Here is a 20199-nt window from a genome sequence, read left to right as displayed (position 1 = left end):
TTTTCTTCTTTTTTTTTCTTCAAAAATTCAAATTTTCAGAATAATATTGTAAATTGTCATGACCATTGTTTGGAATTGTCTTCCCCCCCCCCCCAATTTTACCCTCCCCCAGGGCTCATAATTATTGCACGTCCCCTTATAGTAGATGACTGCTTCATCGACACTGATATCAGCAGTATACCAACATCAATATCAACAGTATTTTATCTACCACTGCGTGTGAATATCCACTCGTATAATATCAACATAACAGTAGATGAAAAATTCATCTACACATTCATCAACATCAATATCAACAGTAGAAAAATACTTCATTAACACCGACATCAGCAATAGATGACTGGTTCACCGTACCAACAACTGATATCAGGGGAACTTGCCCAAAGTTGTCCAAAATTGTCAATTGTCGGGCACCCCAGGGTGGCGCACAATTTTTTTTTTCAATTTTCAGCCCCCAATGTTGAAAATCTTCCTAATTAAAGCCAATGTCTTTTCTACCAAATCTTGAGATGATTTCATTTCGAGCAGGCCTGATTTCGAGTTGAACCCGAGTTGAAACAAGAAATGTCTTTAAAAAAGACAATGCCTCCAAGATACCAGTGGGCAGCTTTTGTTATTAGTTAAGGAGACACTTATAATGATTGGATATAGATTTTTGTCTGATTGAAATATGTGAGCCCATTCTCTCCTGATTACAAAACTGAAATTTTTTATTTTAATCGGATATTCGGTTACCAAAATATGGCCTGTCAAAATGGCACGTAACCAAGAAGTTGGCAACAACTTTCTTTTATTTTTGTTATGCAATGTTGTCAGGTAGGCCTTATTTTCTAATTATATAGGGCCTATGCAAGAATTATACAAAGTAAAATGTTCAGATCGGCTACAAAATAAAATGGATGCCTTTGGCAAATTTCCATTTGCATAATTAATTAGGGCCCTAATCAACTTTTCTAATAAGTGGCCCTAATTAATTATGCAAATTGAAATTTGCCAAAACGCAACCGTAATTTTGTAGTATAGTGTGTGTTCTACCCATGTACCATGCCTCAGTACCATAGCTCTTTTAATTGTATCTGATTATCTGATTTCGCGCCATTTTGACAGGCCATATCTCAAGAACCGAATGTAATCTACAGGGCATAAGTTTTAACATAGGCCTACTATAGTATTATTTAAATAGAAAGAAAATCTAAATTTGTGCATTAGCCAATAGGGCCACGGTCACCTAAAGCCATCTTGCAATCTTGCAGATAATTCTGATGTATGAAATAAGACCTTCAAACTTTCAGATATGAAGAGTTCCAGATGCAGGCAGCCGTTTCTGTTTTTTAAATATAGGCCTAAGTTGTATCAAGAGTCATTTCTTGTGGATTTTTTTGACTGAAAATTACGATTGTAACGTTTCAGAGTAACACATTTTTGTATCAGATTCTTTTATGCTTGTTTATTATATTTTGTATTCAGGACTAAAATAATATTAATATTATTATATTTAGGGGGAGTCTTTTCATAGGCCATTACTTTTTTTGTATATGTGTAATTGAATAAAAAATCAAAAACATTATTGTTTTGTTTTCTTTCCTTCATTTGTGCTTTGTTTTGCATCGAAAGGGCCAATATCAACACCTTGTTTGTAAGAAGTATTGTGTGGGGAAAGATGATTCTTGCATTTTATTTTATAAACAAAAAGCAAATTTCTCAGTCATAGTCTTGAAACGGTCATGGGTATATGCATGCAAAAATATTGCAACAGTAGGCCTACTCAATAGAATGTAAAAAACTGACATAGGCCTACATACCACCAACATGACCAACCACTCATGGGAATTGGGGAAGCAAATACTTTAAAACGAATTATTCCGAATAATTTATATCAACGCAATAAAATTGCAATACTTTAGTACAGCAATGAAGCCGGCCATAGGCGCGGCTAGGCATATCATACCATACATTGCAAACATCATCATGATCATGACATGCCGTGTGTACGTTGAACACGGCACTACAGCACATACATCTCGTATGCAGAGAAATCAAATAGCTAGCCGGTTTTTTCAATCCCATCATTTCAACCTATTATTATGATGTAGACACGCATGCACGATGATTGCGGCCTAGTCGAGCCTAGCATGCATGCCAGTCGGCCTGCTGACTCACCGCGTATTAAATGGCACAAAAATACCTCAAATTTTGCACAAAACAATCCATGATGTCAAATTATCACATCCAAAGTGTCGCCATGAACGTCTGCTTCAACTTCTCCAGCCAAAGTTTTTCCATTGATAATCAGATTTCATGTAATCATGCAATTAAACCTTGTTTGATGTGTATTCCCATTGTCACAGCATAACTGTTTTCCATCTTGACTTCAACGATAAAGCTGCTGATGAGCGCTGAGGCTACAACCTATAATTAAAGACCGAATTAAAAAAAGACTAGTTTGCGTCTGACGTCATGACAAAGGCGCGCCGTGATTGGTTGCTGGTTGACGGGACGGTATACGCAAGCTAGTCTTTTTAATTCGGTCTTCAATTATACAACAAAAAAAAAAAAAAAAATTCTAATGCATAATTCATGAACTTGATAGACCCGCACCATTGGCGCCACGTGCTAGGTGTTTCTAGAATCCCTATAGAATAAGATTAATTTTAATGCTAATTTATTGCACATGCCGAGGAAGCATGATTACCTTTTTGAACATTCGGAAATGGCGATAGGCGAATTTATGTATGGTGCAGAGAGGTGGGGGATATATATTGGGCTCTCGATATTGGGCGGAAATTAGAGTACTTGTCAGAATATAAATTTGTACAATCGGCCTACATGCCGCGCAATGTGCGGCATTTTAGGTGTCAATTTCAAATCAAACTACCTCCTGGCGGAGGCAGAAAAAAAATTGAGCTAGCGCCATCAATTATTATCCACTCTGGCAATCGCCGACTCTAATTCAGGATGTCAACCATATGTTGAACATACCCACGAGACTGTTTTGCATGCACCATCCATCATGGCGGCCAACAGTGACCAGTTGCAGTACGATGTGCCAAGCACAAACAATTCCTCGTTAGAATTACAACAGTTATCCCCATTATCAAAAACCAATAACTCAGACCATGAACACAATTTGGACGGTAGGGACATCACCGCAGAGATGGATGAAGGTGATCAGAAGAAGGCTGGTGCTGTCGCTAATTCAGGAGCTGTGAAAGGGTTGTTGGCATTTGCCATCCTCTTCCTTGCTTGTTTGGCTGGATTTAGTTCAAGGCTTTTTGCTGTTATACGCTTTGAGAGTATTATACACGAATTTGACCCATGGTAGGTATATATTTGCACTAAATATTCTAAATGTGTCTGTGATCATGGTCATGAATGATGGTGATATAGTTTTTACATGGCATCCATCATCTTGAATTTTCATGAATTGTTGTAATGTCGAGGCAGTGGCCAGTGCTTGCTCGAGAAGTCCAGTGAGTCTAGCCAAGAATTTGCTCACCGATTGGCTTCACATTCTAGGCTAGAGACTATTGCATTTAAAATCTAGTCGAATTCGCTGAACCATGATACCGTGTAAGTGTAACCACAGCGGGAAAAAGTGGGCAATACGGGAAGCTCATTGCCGGGAAATTTTTGGTTTTTGACCAAAAAAATAAAGAAATACATTTATAAGGGAAATATGTCATACTGGAGGGAAATTTGGTAAAACTGGAGGGAAATTCTGGATTGCTTGCAGGGAAAAAAACATTTTTTCAGCCTGTGCGTGTAACACAATGGAAGTTTACAGTTTACCGCTGTCCGACCGAAAAATGATAGAAAAGCACTCTAGCCATGCTAGCCTCGAATGCGTAATTATTGTGTGCAAATTCAAAGCTATAGTTCTTGAGTAAGGCAGTGCCAGTGTTATATTGCAGTAGAGAGCATAAAGTCATTTTTTTAATTTAAGTGCACATAGTAGGGTGTCCAGGTCAAAATTTTAAATTGTTAATTGTGTATTTTTTTAAATTTTATCCTAAAGAGTATGTTGAAAGACACTCATTAAAAAAAAAATTATCAAAATCGGACCATCCGGTCCCCAGAAACAGCCGTTTTAAGGCGTCAAAAAAGCGCAATTTTCGTCGTTTTGGTAAAAAGTGCAAAAGAGGGCGCTTTTGTAGACAATATGTAAACAAAATTACTGTTTCTTTGACACTGCAATGTTTGTTATTGGAAGTATTCATCCCTTGTCTAACTATATTCCAAGTTTTATTCAAATAGCTATAGCCATTCTTGAGTTATCGCACTTTGAAAAACATCGTTTTGCCTCATATTTGATATTACCCATAATGCATTGCTTTCATGGCTCCACCTGTGAATCAAGCCTGTACAATCTCTATGGGGAATAACAAAAATTGTGCTACATTGAAATACATTTTCTAAAGTACTGTTGTGAAGTTATTTGAAATGCAATTCTTATGTAACTTGGCATGTTGGTAGTACACATAATGTGGATCAAGTTTTATGTTCAATAATTTGATGTTTTGTTAGTTTTAAGGCTTAATTTGCATAAATTAGCATATCTTACAGCGATGGTACAAATGAAGCTCAAGATTTGCTATAATAAATTTGTTTGGTAATGTTTGCAATGTGATCTGTTTACACTTGACAGCAACTGTATAATATTGTTGAGAAGTGAATTAAGTATGAGTGTTCAAATGAACTTTTTAAAATAAAAATAACATACTTAAAATGGGATGTTCCATTTAATTAAAGGGGTAATTTTAATTGTTCTTCAATTTCGACCCTTTGTCTCTTGAGGGAACACATGATACATGAATGCTCACATTTTCTATTGTAATGTTGCTAATAAAATATACCTGTACTTGAAAGAACACAATTCTAGTCTGTGTCATTTTTATAATGTATAAATATTTTTGTTGAAGATAATAGAGTAGGCCTGCTCAATTCATGGAACAAGTATAGTGAATCAATCCATGTTGAGGATTTTGTAACTTCAATTTAGGTTCATATGTATTTAAATGTAGGCTTTATGAATTGTTTTGATTATATGTAATGTACATTTGTTTCCTATTTGATGTAAAAATAGGATGGTTGAAAAATAAAATAAAAATCATTTAATACAAGTCTCATTCAATTGCAAACTGAGTGGAATATTCCATTTTGTTTATGGGTATTTCAAAGTATAGACCGAGGAGCAATTTAACCCTTGCAAAATGTGAACCAAAAATTAGAGCTAAGATTAATATGAAAGAACATCAACAAACAATTCTTTAATTGACTTGATTGAGCATATTCAAAACAAAAACAAAACAAACAAACAAAAACCTCAAAGATAAAGTCCCTTAAACTCTCCTGTTTCATGAAATTACCAGTAACTTGAGAACTGTTATATTAAAATAACTGAAAACATTTAAAACACATTTGTGAACAAGTCTTAAACTTTTTTAAAGAGATTTATTTGCATGTCTTCCTTTCACATCTCATGCCCCAAACCCCTTCCCATCCCTCTTTCCCGGTCCCCCTCCCCCCTCTCACCACCCAATGTTGGTGTGTATTTTTTTAATTAAAATATTTTTAAAAAACGGGCTTAAATTAAAAAAGAAACAACAAAAATGTTGTATATAAAATAAACATACTAAATAAATAAGTATTATTTAAAAAAAAAAAGAAAAACTAATCTAAATTTAGGACTTTGAAAAGTGCCCCTCCAATATCATACACATCACCCTGAGACATCACCCCTATTCCAAACAATGGAATAGCCCAGCTACCCCTCGTGCGCGACTCCAATCGTGCATACTTGGCCTGCTGCGTGATACCATATTGACCAGCAATCGTAGTAGACAATTAATGAGGGACAACATATTAATGGTTTTGCGTGGTTGCATTAAAAACAAATCATTGCGTTAGAAATAGAAATAACATTCTATTCACCATCTGCAAGCCTATGATCTTTTTAAACAAAAACCTGTACCACATAACTGCCTGGTTTTTATTGTTTATAAAACTCGGGATAAAACATCTCTAAAATGTACCAGAAGATGAACAGTCATTTTTTTAAATTACAATCACCAACACAGAACCGGCCCCAACCGGCTTCGAAGCGAACCACGTGTTAGTTGAATACGGCAACACATGCAGACTCGACAGCGCGCCGTCATACAGAACAGGCACATGCCTTGGTTTTGCACGTACGCTAGTCATGTGCACTAACAGCGGTGACGATATTGCGTGAGCTAGCTGGCAACACGGCAGCTGATTTTCACCTTGTTTCTCATTGAAACCAACGGGCGGGTATGGTATGACAATGTATGGGAAAGAAAATACACGTGGGCGATTTACAGAGATTTTTTTAAATGGATCTTGTAGCCGACAGAACAAGCTTTATTTTGATATCAAATCCAGTATATTGGGCCACGGGAACCATATTTCCGTAAGTGATACATTTAAAAAAAAATATTAAAATACTTTCCTTTATCAAAAATCTAGGGATTTCAGTATATAGGGCATTGAAGTCTGTACTTAATACACAATTAATAAAAATAATCATTTATAGGCCGCGTGTAGTTTCTATTCTGAGATATAAATCACCATTTTGATTTAAAAAATATTGGAGCCATCAGAAAAAAAACGACCAACATGGCGCTCGGAGTCGGAAAAACCTCAACTTTGGAAAATCGTAGATGCAAAAATACTCATCGGATTTCAATATTTTTGGATTTCTATTTGATTTCATCCCTTTTAGTTGTATTACGAAGTTGTATAGCTCTATCTTAAATATTAAACAAATGAGAGCAATTCTAAAACGTTTGCTTTTTGCGTTCAACAAGCCGTGTGAATGGAAAACAACGGTACGCCGTGCGCTGCACAGTGGACGGCTTTTGTCTAACACACGCGTCACGTCACGTCACGTCACGTCACGTCGCGTCACGTCGCGTCACGTTGAAATGTTATCAAAAGTTCATAATAAATTATTAACTCCACAATTACCCTTATCTCCCACGTGATAAATAGTCCGTGAAATAGTCCATGGAACCTGAGAGGGTGAACACGTGTTCCTTGGGTGATCAGTCCGAGGAAAACATGAAGTACTCAAACATATACTGCTTAAACATGAGAGCCATGCATGGAAAAAAATTTACCAGAAGAATGCCTAAACATGCATGCGCCACCCCAAAAATGGTTTGGTTTTGAAAGGGAAACAATATTTTTGAATTTAGGTCATTAAATCTACTACACAGTCTACACTAGCAACAATGAATGAGCAAAAGGGATTCTTGTCAACCAGTGAAGGCAAGCAAGATACCCAGTTGTGAAATGGAACATTTTCTAAAGCATGTAATGTCAACTTTGAAAATTTTTGAAATACACAAAAAAATATTCATCACAAAAATCAACATGTACTTTGCTTTCTAAACAAACACTAGCTTGCGCCACGCTTGTATTATGCACATGTGTCGCATGGTTAAATAAATCGGCCATCATGATAAAATACACCATCTCAAAGCTAGCTTTACTGCAAATGTTCGCTATAATAAAAACAATTACTTTACCACGACAACACGAGGGATTTGTTTCATTCAATCAGAAATTTATAAACAAGCTGATGTGTACGCTGAAGTGGTGGCTGTACCATACTTGAGACGCGCTGACTGTAAACATGCATGTATCAAAAGTCTTTGTGTAACGCGACGACACGCAGGTACTGCGTGAAGCGGCACAAGATAAAAAGGCGTACATGTACCGAGGGTGAGCATTGAGCAAACATGTTCAAACATGTACATGCAGTCAACATGTCTGGAGCTATTTTTGAATGCATTTTTAAAAAGAAAACTTGTACAAAATTTATGACATGAAAACACCCGAACTTTTTGCGAGAGTTTAGCACAAAATCGCATCTTGTACTCATAATTTGAAATGGAAAAAAATATATCAAAACTTTGAAACACAATCACAACCACATCCTGATTTACTCTTAATTTGGCAGCCAGCGCAGGGGGCACGCTGACGATCTTCACAATGAAAATCGGTTTACACATAAAACATGGAGAACGAAGTAAATGTGAACTTCCAAAATGTCTGTTACTTTTACCAAAACATTTGTTAGTTTCAAAATCATTTTCCTCTTTCCATACATGAAACATTTCCCGATTATTTTATTCAGTGAAGCTTTGCTGTGCTTTGCGGCATTGATGAAAAGCTGGAATTCCATGGACTATTTCACGGACTATTTATCACGTAGGGAGATAAGGGTAATTGTGGAGTTAATAATTTATTATGAACTTTTGATAACATTTCAATTTATTATGAACTTTTGATAACATTTCAACGTGACGTGACGTGACGTGACGTGACGTGACGTGACGTGACGTGACGTGACGTGACGTGACGCGTGTGTTAGACAAAAGCCCAGTGGACACCCTACACATAGTCGTGTACATTGACTGCGTTGAAACACAGTCTCTGATTGGCTGCTGAGGCGATCTGCTGTTGCCGAGTGCATGGAGTGGAAATTTATAATGAACTTTGCGCCGTACATGTTCATGTTGCGTTTGTTAGCTCTGTGCCTCTGTCAGTGCCTCTGACTTTGCAACATCACAGTACTAGTCATGTAGTACGCGCTCGCAGTGCTCGTCAAAGGTTACTGCAAAATAACCAGGTCCACCTCCAGGTCCTGGGACAATAGTCTGGATCTGGTTCTGGGTTGAGTCGGCATATACTGTACTTCACCAACTTTTCCTGGAACCTAGGATTGGGTGCAGATATATCAGAACCGGGGATGGTCCCCCTTCTCTTTTCGAATAACTCTGACACTTTAAACGTGCACAGTGATGAATCCTCCTGAACACAGGACCAACGGCTTTACGTGACTTCCGAACCACGGACATTACACATACGGTACACTACCTATATCTGCACATGCTAAGTAGTGTATGGGGGCGCTTAGAAGAAATTCTACAATTAAATTCAATTCTGCGATGGAACTAAACTTAAGGGGGTACTACACCCCTGGCCAATTTGGTGCCTATTTTTGCATTTTTTAAAAATATTATAGCGCATTTGATATAAGTAAGATATATGTATATATTATAGGGGCAAGGACTACAACCACTGCACTGAAAATCCAGCAACTCAAGGCAACTACATGTATTATTGATCAAATGCTGGTTTCCCTCATTTTTGACTGTAACTTCACAACTGTTGTCTGTGCTGAAATAAAATTTCCAGTGCAGTAGTTGTAGTCCTTGCCCCTATAATATCTTATTTGTTACCAATGCGCTATTTTGAGAAAAATGCTAAAATAGGCACAAAATTGGGCAGGGGTGTAGTACCCCCTTAATTGAAGGATTCCTGATCAGATATAGGAACTTTTTGGGAGGGAAGAGAATTTTCACCTAAGGCAAGCCCAAGGCTCGAATTCTCGCCGATCATATTCTACCGCCCAGCAGCGCAACGTCGTAACCGCTCGGCCATCTCGACTTAGTCATAACGGAACCCGAAAGTTAATTAAACCTGCATACGCACATGTATACGTAGTAGACCTGCTAGGGTGCTCAAGTCTAAAACAATCAAGAACACTGCTTAACTGGCGCTCGCTCAGTGGTGGCGCCACGGATGGGGAAAATGCCCAGTCAGAACTCTTGCCCCACCCCCCCCCCACCCCGTTGCCCCTAGTAAAAACCCAAAATTATGAAAAATTCCACTTTTTTTGTTGCAATTTGGGACGAAATTTTTTGTTTTGGCCCCTTCCCCCAATGCCCCCTGAAAAAAATTCTTGGTGCTGCCACTGTGCTTATTATTAGGCTGCACTTGGAGTATGATGCTGGTGTCTGCGACCCTAATTATGAATCCCAAGTATGTTAACCAGAACAAATAGGCTTGGGCATCGTCAGCAAGGCTCTCGCTAGTCTTCGAAAGCTCTGTGTCCGATCGGATGCACAACTGTTAAACCTGGATGGGAAATGTGCATCCCACAATATTTTTGTGCGTCCGTACGTATGTTGATGTTGTATGTTGATGTGTTGGGCAACAGGCAGTACAATTTTACAAGGCTTCGGATTGCCGGTAAATTGCATCGCATCTCAGTTTGATGCAAATATTTGACTAAATATTTCCTTCCATTTTTCTGATGAGATTTTAAAGATTTATGTAAATTATTCTCTATATAACAAATTATGTGAATGTACATGTATACCTGCTGACACTGTACGATAATTAAGAAATTTGTAATTTTGCTCATTGTATTTTGAGCTAAGCTTATTAAGTGATTCACACATCGCCCTACCGTAAGAATTTCCATTGACAGACTTGACCTGGATGTTGTTTGCAAAATAAGTAGTCTCCACAGCAACCAGTTTGGTACCCAAAATGTTTATGTGGAGGGAACGTCACCAAACTGTAAACTGGCTGCGTAGGAGACTACAAAATAAGGTCTATAATGCTAACTTGTTTACTGATTGGTCTGTTGCTAATTTAATATTAATACATACAAGATAGGGATGTGAAATTTTATTTCATGGGAAGTATATTGAGTAAGCTTAAACTAGCTTAAGATTATTTTTTTAATTCACTTGCGTCCACACGGACGCAGGGCATTGATGCAGCTTGTTCAACAGAGACAGTGCGTCCAACAATAGAATATCGCGTCCTGGATGAGTGACAATATTTTTGTCCCTGCTGTTACTTGAACATAATCAATTGTGCGCTTTGTCTATCGTAGTGGATGCTGGATCACAGATTTTTTCGGGTTGTTTTTGGGAAATCGGGTGCGTTTTCTGGCCTCCAAAATTGCGTATTAGCAGCCTTGCCCTACATAGTTAATTGTCATACTCGATTATTTTTTTATCTTGGTCATGAAATTAACATCTCTTTTAACTGTGAATTAACATCTCTTTTAAATGCTGATAAGTCGTGGTTTGCTGTACAGAATTCAATATGTTCTTATTAATAGAATTCTATCATTCAGAGTTCAGAATTTGACACTAAGATTTGGCTAGATTCCACCCGAGCTCGGCTCTATGCTTAAATGTCACGTACAAACTTTGAAGTTTGCACACAATAAATTGAAATGGCCGATTCCATAAATGTGAAGGCCAACATGTGACATGCACTTTTTAGACCTGAATTCTAAAAGTAGCAGTTGTTGCTCTCATAGTACAATTTAGTGGTTCAGTTTAGTAAATTCCCTTAATTTGGTTTTCTTTTTCAAAGTTTTTAAAAATCAACCATGAATGATTGCAACACTTGGCGCTAGGTCAAGGGACTTCAAGGAACCCTCCAAATCCATGGGTCAGTGGATTAAATCTCCATGATAAATGTCATAAAAACCCGGCTGCTAGCAAGGGTCGCGCGAACTTGCGTCATTGCGTCATGGACGCGTTTCTGAAGCTTCTGACGCACTGAACTTTGTTTTTAAAGTAAAACCTGTGCGAGTGTGACCGACTACATCAAAGGACCGACTACATCAAATAAAACATGTAAACAATGAAACAATGTCAAAACTATCATCATTCTTAGCTTGGTTTTCATCAATATTGATCTGACAAACGCACTTGATTTTACAGTAGATTAAGAATCAACAATTATGACTTTATGGCTGAATTTGCGAAGATCACCAAGTTTCGCAAGTAAATTGATGGAAATTACATAGCAATTTACGAGGACGAAAGCAAAATTGTCACCGGAAAGTGATAATGTTCCCGATCTTCACAAAAAAGCAAAAATAATGGTCACCGGGACCGGGAATTGATCAATTTTCATAACTTTAACAAAGAAACCTTTTTCATGTTTCATAAGAGCATAGGATAGAGTATATTTGACATAAGACTGTTTTGTTGCCCCAAACAGCAAAATCTGAGCAAAATGGGTTGCTAAAAAAGGAAAAAATTGTCGGACTGTGCTATATCAAGCCTGTATGCCGTATGCTCACATTGCTCAATAACAGGCAGTGATTGGTTCATTGTGCTCACAGCTAATGAATATTCATAATTCTATTAGGAGCACTGAATACTAGTAAATAAATAATGCAAATAAAAACCTAATAATTAATAAATAAAAGAAAAGGCAAAAATATCAATAAGAGTACCGTACCATAAAACAAAAATATTAAGCAAATAAATTTTAATGAAATAGATCAAATCAAAAATTAAATAAAAAAGAAATTACAAATAAAATAAGATAAGAAAATGCAAAATTACTAAATAAGAGTAAAACAAAGAATAAAACAAATAATTTATACGTTTCAATGAATTAGATAATATCAAAAACCAAGTAAAAAACAATTATGAAAAATCCAAATAAAATAAAATAAGAAAATGTAATAATATAAATAATAGTAAAACAAAGAACAAAACATAAATAAGCAAGTTATAAACTTAAGACTAAGAGAGCGTTTTTCTGTAAAAAAAAACCCACAAAAAACCTGCAAAATTAATTCAAAATGGAAGCCGATTTTATGCCAGACAAACGAAGAGTCTCACTCTCGTCTTCTGGGTTATGAATTGAAAACCATATTGAAGGGAGTTAACAACAACAACAAAAAAGGTGCAAAACAAATAATTTGTGAATCGGAAGGTACAGTGTGTAATGATATAGCCGAGTGAAATCTTATCAATTCTATTAAAAACCCATCCACCCATTGGTTTCCATGGCAACTGTAATTTTGACCATCATCTATAGCTTGTGGAACTGTGTGTATTAGCACCACACACTAGGAAATGTAAATTGTTTGCGCTACCAGTGCATGTGTGAGTATGCTGCTGGTAGCTTGTGGAATATACCAATAACTATGGTAATGAAGTGGAAAAAATTGAAATTAAACACTGGAAAGCGCCATTATTTTAAAGAAAACAGCACTTTAAAAAAGAATAAAAATATTCCTGTCATGTTTGGAGGAGGAGATATCATGGTGGTTCTCCTCAATTGTTGATTAGTGTATTTAGTGGGTTTTTTTTTCACATGCCGTACAGAATTTTTTTTCATTTTTCAAAATATTTGTAAGCAATGTAAAATCAATAAATCATATGAAAACAAACCTAAAATTTTCCTTTTTTAATTTTATAAAACAATTTTCTGATTTATATCAAATTTGGAGTGTGATCAACTTCAAGCAAATTAAGTTACATTTTGCAGAAAACCCCATTGAAATTGGACAATTTGTTCCAAAGATATGCACAGTTAGAGGGTTTCCAAAACAATAGGAGAAAGAAGAAATTATTTCCTTTGTTTGACTATATCTTAAAATCAATATTTCCGACTTCTGACTGATTGTGCTTGATCACATGGTATCATAATATCCTGGCTCTAAAAAATCAAAACTAAATCAATCATATTTCGCATTTTGGTTTTCAGAAACAAATTTGCTGTGATTTTTAGCGTAAAATTCATGAAAATAAAACCCTTGCGATTAGGCCAAAAAAAAAGGTTTGTCTCAAAGCTTGCGCGCGTGTTTGTAAAATCGCACGATTTGACAAAAAAGAAATGCAGAATTTTTTTTTTAAAAAACAAATAGTTTTTCCAGAAAAAATTGGCGAAAATCAGACTTTTTCTCAAAATACCATGAAAAAGTTGGGGGAAAAAAATCGCATTTCGCATTTGTTTTTAAATTTCTTGTGAGCTTTGAGACAAACCTTTTTTTTTTGGCCTTATCACTTTAGAATTGGATAGAATTTTAACCTCTTTTTTAGACCATTGTAGGGAGCAGAAATTGTAATGTGAAATTTTAATAATTATATAATATATTGTACACATGGTACATGATGATGACTTAAAAATGCAAATGTAGGCATCATTAAAACAGCAAAATACATTGTATGTTGCTATAATTAAAATAGCAAAACATGTTGCATAAATTAACAAATAACATAATGACCCAAAAAAAAAAAAAAAAATGGCTGATTTGGACCAGATGCTTTTGAAAAATGTTTGTGCTTTAAAAAAAAATATATATATGGTTCTTTATACAATAATCATTTAATTTATTCCTTGCTTTCTACTTGAGGCTGTCTGTTGGAAAATTATTTCTTTTCTTTTACCGTCAAGGTGTACTGCGACTTTCAAAAGAATGTCTTCAAATGCCAATACCAGGCTACTGTGTCTGAGTGTATAACAGGTTATTTTACAGTACTGTGGCTCAGGGGTGAAAATAAGGAGTGATGGACCAGGGACTACTTTTAAATTTAAAAAAAAAATGGGCACCTGGTTCAACAATTTAACTAGGAACAGGGTTGTAGCTAGGATATTTTTAGTGATGGGTGTCAATTGATAAAAATTTTGCATATTTGGCAATTTTTTGCCAAAATGGTCCAAATTCTTGGTGCAATTTTGGCCTCCGAGTAGTGGGCTCCAGTGCTAAAATGGCAGGTGAGTGGCAGGCTCTGCCGCCCACCACCGCTACAACCCTGACTAGGATCCTGTTCACATTAGCAAATTTCTTCATTCGACGAAGATAAGTTAATCTTGATTAACTAATTAAGCATGCGTACAAATACGCTGAACGAAGACCGAACGAAGACATTGCACTGTACACATTTCATGAAAATTAATGAAGCTCGATTGAAGCTATTAACGCCCGTCTATTATTAAAGCCGGCGAAGGTCACTTGTCACATGATCAATTTCCTTCGTCGAACGAAGCGAGCGTACACATTACAAAATTAGCTTCGTCGAACGAAGTATTCCTTCATCGAAACAACCTTTGTAGCTTCGTTGAACGAAGCAATTTTAATCTTCGTCGAAGGAAGAAAATTGCGTACACATTAGGAAAAAACGATTTTTAATCTTCATTCGAGGTAAGGGGCCAATAAAAATAAGATGTGTCGCATGAGTTAAAATAAGCAATAGTTGGTTTGAATTTGATATATTTGTTTCACTATCTAGGGGGCCAGTTTTGTGGGAATACTAGTAGTGCGGTCAGTGTCCCCTGGTCAACTAAATTGAGATGGAACAAGGGGGCATTTCTGAGTTTCTGGGGGCCAAATGGCTCCCATCTCCCACTTGTTTTCACCCTTGCTGTGGCTGTCAAAAGCCTTGAACATTTCAAAGGAACCAGATGGGGATAATTACAAATAGGGGCAGCGCCAAAGGGGGGAATGGGGTGGCTTCCCCCGGCCCCCTCCCTATGATTTGCAAAAAAGAGGTAAAAGGAAGAGAAAGAGAAGAGGGATGAGAGAGGGAGGAGAGACAGAGAAAAGGGGGAAGAAGAAGAAAAGGAACCATTTCCCTCCCACCCTGGCCATTAGAGGAAAGGAAAAGCTCCCCTATACCTTTGCACTGCATAACAATCTTTCAAAATTTTGAAATGCATCGCCCCCTCCTATCAAAATACCCTGGTGCCGCCTCTGTTCTATAAACACAAGTTGTACATCTAATTAATATTTTGTTGATTTTCTCACTCTAGGTTCAACTACCGTGCCACACATCATCTAGTTAGCAATGGATTCTACAACTTTCTCAATTGGTTTGATGAGAGAGCATGGTACCCACTAGGAAGAATTGTTGGTGGAACCGTAAGTGTTACTTAATTTAGTGTTGAATAATTAGGCCTTTAAAAAATCTGGACATCTGTTTCATTTGGCGCACCCAATTTCCAGAGAGAGTAAACACTGATGACAACAATGAAAATGTGGACAATTTTCAGGAAATTTAGCAGATTTTGGAACTTTCAGATTTCCAGGTCACAAAAACTTGTTAAATTAAATTCAACTGAATGACTTGCCTATTTTTAACATTCTGATTGATTGATTGGTTGGTTGGTTGGTTGGTTGGTTGATTGATTGATTGATTGATTGATTGATTGATTGATTGATTTGATTGATTCATTGATATGTTTGTTTTTGTTGTTGTTACAGGTTTACCCTGGGTTAATGGTGACATCAGGAGCAATACATTTTATCCTCAAGTCAGTCAATCTAGAAGTTCATATCAGAGATATTTGTGTGTTTCTGGCACCACTTTTCAGGTATGTTATGAAAATGTAATTAAAGGAGTATTTTGTTATCCTAGCATCCTCTTTTTATGACATTTTTCAGTAGAGATCCACAAAAAAAGCTTACTCCCAAAATTTCAGTTGATTCCGATTTTGCGTAAGAGAGTTATGCATGATTATGTGTATGTATTACACTGCTCCATGGACAATGTGTTGTAATTTCGTTCTGGTATACCAGAACGAAATTCAAATTTCACGTTATCTTTGCTAAATGAATTAATCTGCAAGAAATTTTTTGTGCATAAACATTATGTAGGGCTACAGAGGTTTCTGGCTCCAGAGGTTTCCAGTGATATAAAAATCTCAACTTTTTTTGAGAAAAGTGGGGGATGCTGCTGTGGATCACGAAATGCCCTTTTAAGAGCTGAACCAAAATGTTTTTTGTCCACCAATTTGATATCGATTTGTTAATATCGGCTGATATCTGATTTCGATTAATCTTTGAATTTGTTGGTAATTTTTTCAATTTTTTTAAATCAACTACGAATGATCCTAGCAAGTCCAGGGACTCTCAAAAAAAAAAAAAATACAAATACCGGTAATAAAAAAATTCAAAAAATATGAGCTGATATGTAATGTACCGATGATGCATATCGGGCCAATCCGATATCGGATTATCGGTTCAGCCTTAAATATAAATTATAATCATCTTTTGTATTATAATGAAGTCTTTTTCATTTAAAAATACATTCCAACAGGTACATGTACAATGCTTGGCAAAATTGTTCACAAGTCGCACATGTAGTTGAAAAGGCAGTCTGATACACTCTTGCTTGCTTAAATATTTCTTTACTACTGATGTTTGTTTAAATCCATAATTGTAAATATAATTGACTAGAAAACATTGATTGCAACTAGCTACATGCAGTGCCTTAGGAGGGTGCAGACATGTACCTCTAGAATACTCTACCTGGTTTTGAAATTTTCAATAATAACTCAATGTTTGTAGATCGGTAATTGTAGGGAGAAGAATGTCACTAGTGTTTATTTTCATTCCCCCAATCAAATCCTGCTACTGGCTTGTTTTAAGGTTAAACAAAGTGTTGAAGGGCTTTACCTCCAGAAAAAATATATTATTACCTTATACGTAAGAAAATATGTCTACTTATCATGTGAAATAAAAAATCCGGAAAAAATGTGTGAAAATGTGTTTTAGCCTATTTTTTAGCTCTTGTCAAGCACTATTATTCGATTTGTTTACAAGCGCCAAGCAACTGTCGTCTAGTAGAGTGATTGACATCTTTATTATTAGAGAAGAATGGAATCTGTATAGTTCATGAATATTCATGTAGTATTTATACAACCTGTATCCCAGCCATTTTGCTTAGCTATCATAATCGTTCATATAAGACGCCCATATGATCCATGGTGTTAAACTGATATTCAGCAACTTTATATCTCTCGATCTTTGCGATCCGAAATATTGAATTTCAACTTTAGGCACATCTCTAGCAAGATAATTAAATACCTGTCACAAATAGAGGTCTTGAAATGTTACTTGCAACGTTAAAAATGTGAATAGAGAACAAATCGGGTTCTCCACCGGGTTCAAACATGCTTCAAAAATATAGGTAATTGTCAACGCCTACTACCAGAATAGCCGGAAGAGGGCAGACTTCATAAGGGAGTGTTCATAATATATTTTAGTGGGGACAAAGAATTTGGAACTTATTTCGGAAATGTCCTGGGTTTTTGGTTTTGTTTTTTATTTTATCTTCCTGTTAAGGTGTTTGGTTGGCACATTTTCGGGCATTTTCATGCACTTCACAGGAGTTTTTTCGTGGCTTCTCTGTAGCTGTCGTGTGTCTTTTTTCCCCACGTACAGGGTATAAATAATAAATGAATAATGAAAAAAAGAATCTGGAACTTCAACGTCAAAAAACAAAACAAAAACAAGACAAACTGTACCCTGCTAAAAATATCAACCCCTATCCTCTCTGAGAATAAAAATAATAAGACTCCAACCTCACCTGCAAAAAATATTTTTTCGGGGCGGATAATTTGGGATAAGTTCGGGCCTATTTTATTGCGACAATTTTCAAAATCTATAAGGTGAAATGTGTCGTGGGGATGTGCGACAGATTTGGGGTGCATTTTCAGCCATTTAGTTTAGACTCTGTTGTATTTTTAGCCATGATTTTATTGACCCTCAGTGTCATGAAAATTAGGTTTAAGAAGGGTATTTTTCAATAATTTTCTCGAAAAAGTACAAATTTGCGACTTTTTTCAGTCCAAAAGTTGATACAATTTTGGGTCTGTTTTATTCAAATTTGGTTTAAAATCGCATCCTTACCCAACTTGAGAAGGTTCCCCCGGGGTGTGTGCAAATTTGCAATTTATAGGCCTACACTCATCATTAGTAAGCCTAAAATCAAAGTGTTAATACCATTAACACTACCATGGCCCGCTTTTGTCGTGATGACTGGCTTCCAAAATGTAGGCCTATTTAAAATTATAAATCTGGTCCCGCTTAGAGGTGTGTTTTTACCCGCTGGAGGTCTCTCCCTCGGGTTCGTGGATGTGCCACAGTTTTGGGGTAGGCCTACCTTTTCAACGACTATGATGGGTGGGTTTACAGCGAAGACCAACTTTTGGGCGCATTTTGGCAAAAGTGCCCTTAAAAAGCGTCAAATTAGGCCAAATGTGGGTGACTTTGATCCCATGGTACAAATGTTTTGAAGAGACCCGCCGAGGTGTTTTTATAAAAAAATGGTCGGGCCTGCTAAAAACCTCCCGGAATCAAGCATGGGTAGGCATACCAAAATGCCTTGAGACCCCCCCCAACCCAGCGCCGGGACCTCCATGACATGATATTCTCCATGAGTCCACCAGAAAATATAAAAATATAACATTTTGATAGGCTTACTAGGCCTATATTTGTCTGTAAACCTTTCTTGTAGTTGTAGGCTACCGCGTATGTCTACCGTGATGACAGTAGCGTAGCTGCCGGGGGGCAATTGCAAAATTGCCTATTTGGGCCCCGCCCCTAGTGCAAGGAAAAAAGGGGGAAATAGGGGGGGGGGGAAGAGGAAAAAAAAGAGAGGGTGAGAGGAGGGGCAGAGATGGGGAATCCAAGCGATATGCAATACAGCTCAATAGGCCTACCATATATTATTTATCAATAAGCCTGGCAAAATTGTCTATTTGGGCCCCCGCCCCAGTGGGAAAATTTGGTGGATTTGGGCCCGCCCATAGAGCCTACAGTCTTGCCCTCCTGGAAAAAATCCCAGCTACGCCGCTGCGTGATGATGTTGCAAAGTTGCGGAAGTTCATTCATAAATTTCCCATTTCCACTCGACAACAACAGGCCAGCACATGCAGCGCTGCAGTAGCTAATCCCGAGCTAATCAGAGACATGTGCGTTTCTCTTTCAACAGAAAATATGTGACCATGTGACTGACACGATGTAGGCCTACGCTTCAAATAATTATGCTCTCGGCGTCGAAAGTATGAAAATGGAAAATATTTATAATGAACACTCCCTTATTTAGCCACACCTCTGTTCCTTTCTCGGGTTGCCTGGTATATATCAGCAAAATCCTACACCTATCGCCTTCCCTTGGTAAAATCCCTGATAAAAACTCGTGATATTGAAATTGAATTTCAGCGCCAGAACTTCCGTCATTCTAGCATCATGGATGGATATGCAGTGGCGCCCGCTAGAGGGGGCAGTATTTCCCCAATATTTTTTCTTTCCCACTCAGTTTTTAGGCAAAATCCCCACAATTATGTAATTTTCCACTTTTTGCGGCAATTTAGTGCAATGATTTCCAAGCCTGCCCCCGTCTCAAATTCACTTCCCCATGCCCCTTGAAAAAAATTCTGGTTCCGCCACTCACGGGTATGGCCATAGCTAGGGGCTTTCCCACCCCACCCCAGTTGCCCTTGGTTATGCTGGACGTATGAGAAATTTAGAGCTTGTTCAATTCCACCAATTTTAGAAATTTTAAAGGTATATACAGTGTATATAGCCTATTAAAACGGATCACAGTCAAATAAAATATCGTGAGGCCTAATAATTTTACCACTGGCATTTATTGAGCTGCTCACTTCTTGAAAATTATATGGTTTAATATTGATATTATACAATTGAGCTCCTTGTCAAGCTCCTCAGTACACATAGGAGAGTGACTAACTGAGCTCCCGCTATTTTCAGAAATGCAGGCCTGGCCTATTAAATGAATAATTAGGATTGAGGCAGCCTTTTGTTTCATTTTA

At 37.0% G+C, this 20199-nt stretch overlaps 1 protein-coding gene across 1 annotated transcript in view; it reads left to right on the top strand.

Moving 5' to 3' along the window:
* Positions 1–2978: 2978 nt before the first annotated feature.
* LOC140142761 (dolichyl-diphosphooligosaccharide--protein glycosyltransferase subunit STT3B-like) overlaps positions 2979–20199 on the top strand; it is a 170409-nt gene continuing 153188 nt past the window's right edge. Inside the window, 3 exon segments of the mRNA XM_072164750.1 lie at positions 2979–3318; positions 15394–15502; positions 15845–15954. Coding sequence (XP_072020851.1) covers positions 3011–3318; positions 15394–15502; positions 15845–15954 — 527 coding nt within the window. The 5' untranslated portion in view covers positions 2979–3010.

The sequence above is a fragment of the Amphiura filiformis genome, chromosome 20 (genome assembly GCF_039555335.1).
Source record: "Amphiura filiformis chromosome 20, Afil_fr2py, whole genome shotgun sequence".
Lineage (NCBI taxonomy): Eukaryota > Metazoa > Echinodermata > Ophiuroidea > Amphilepidida > Amphiuridae > Amphiura > Amphiura filiformis.
The sequence above is the reverse complement of the archived record's forward strand: the minus strand, read 5'-3'. Positions and strand labels throughout refer to the sequence as shown.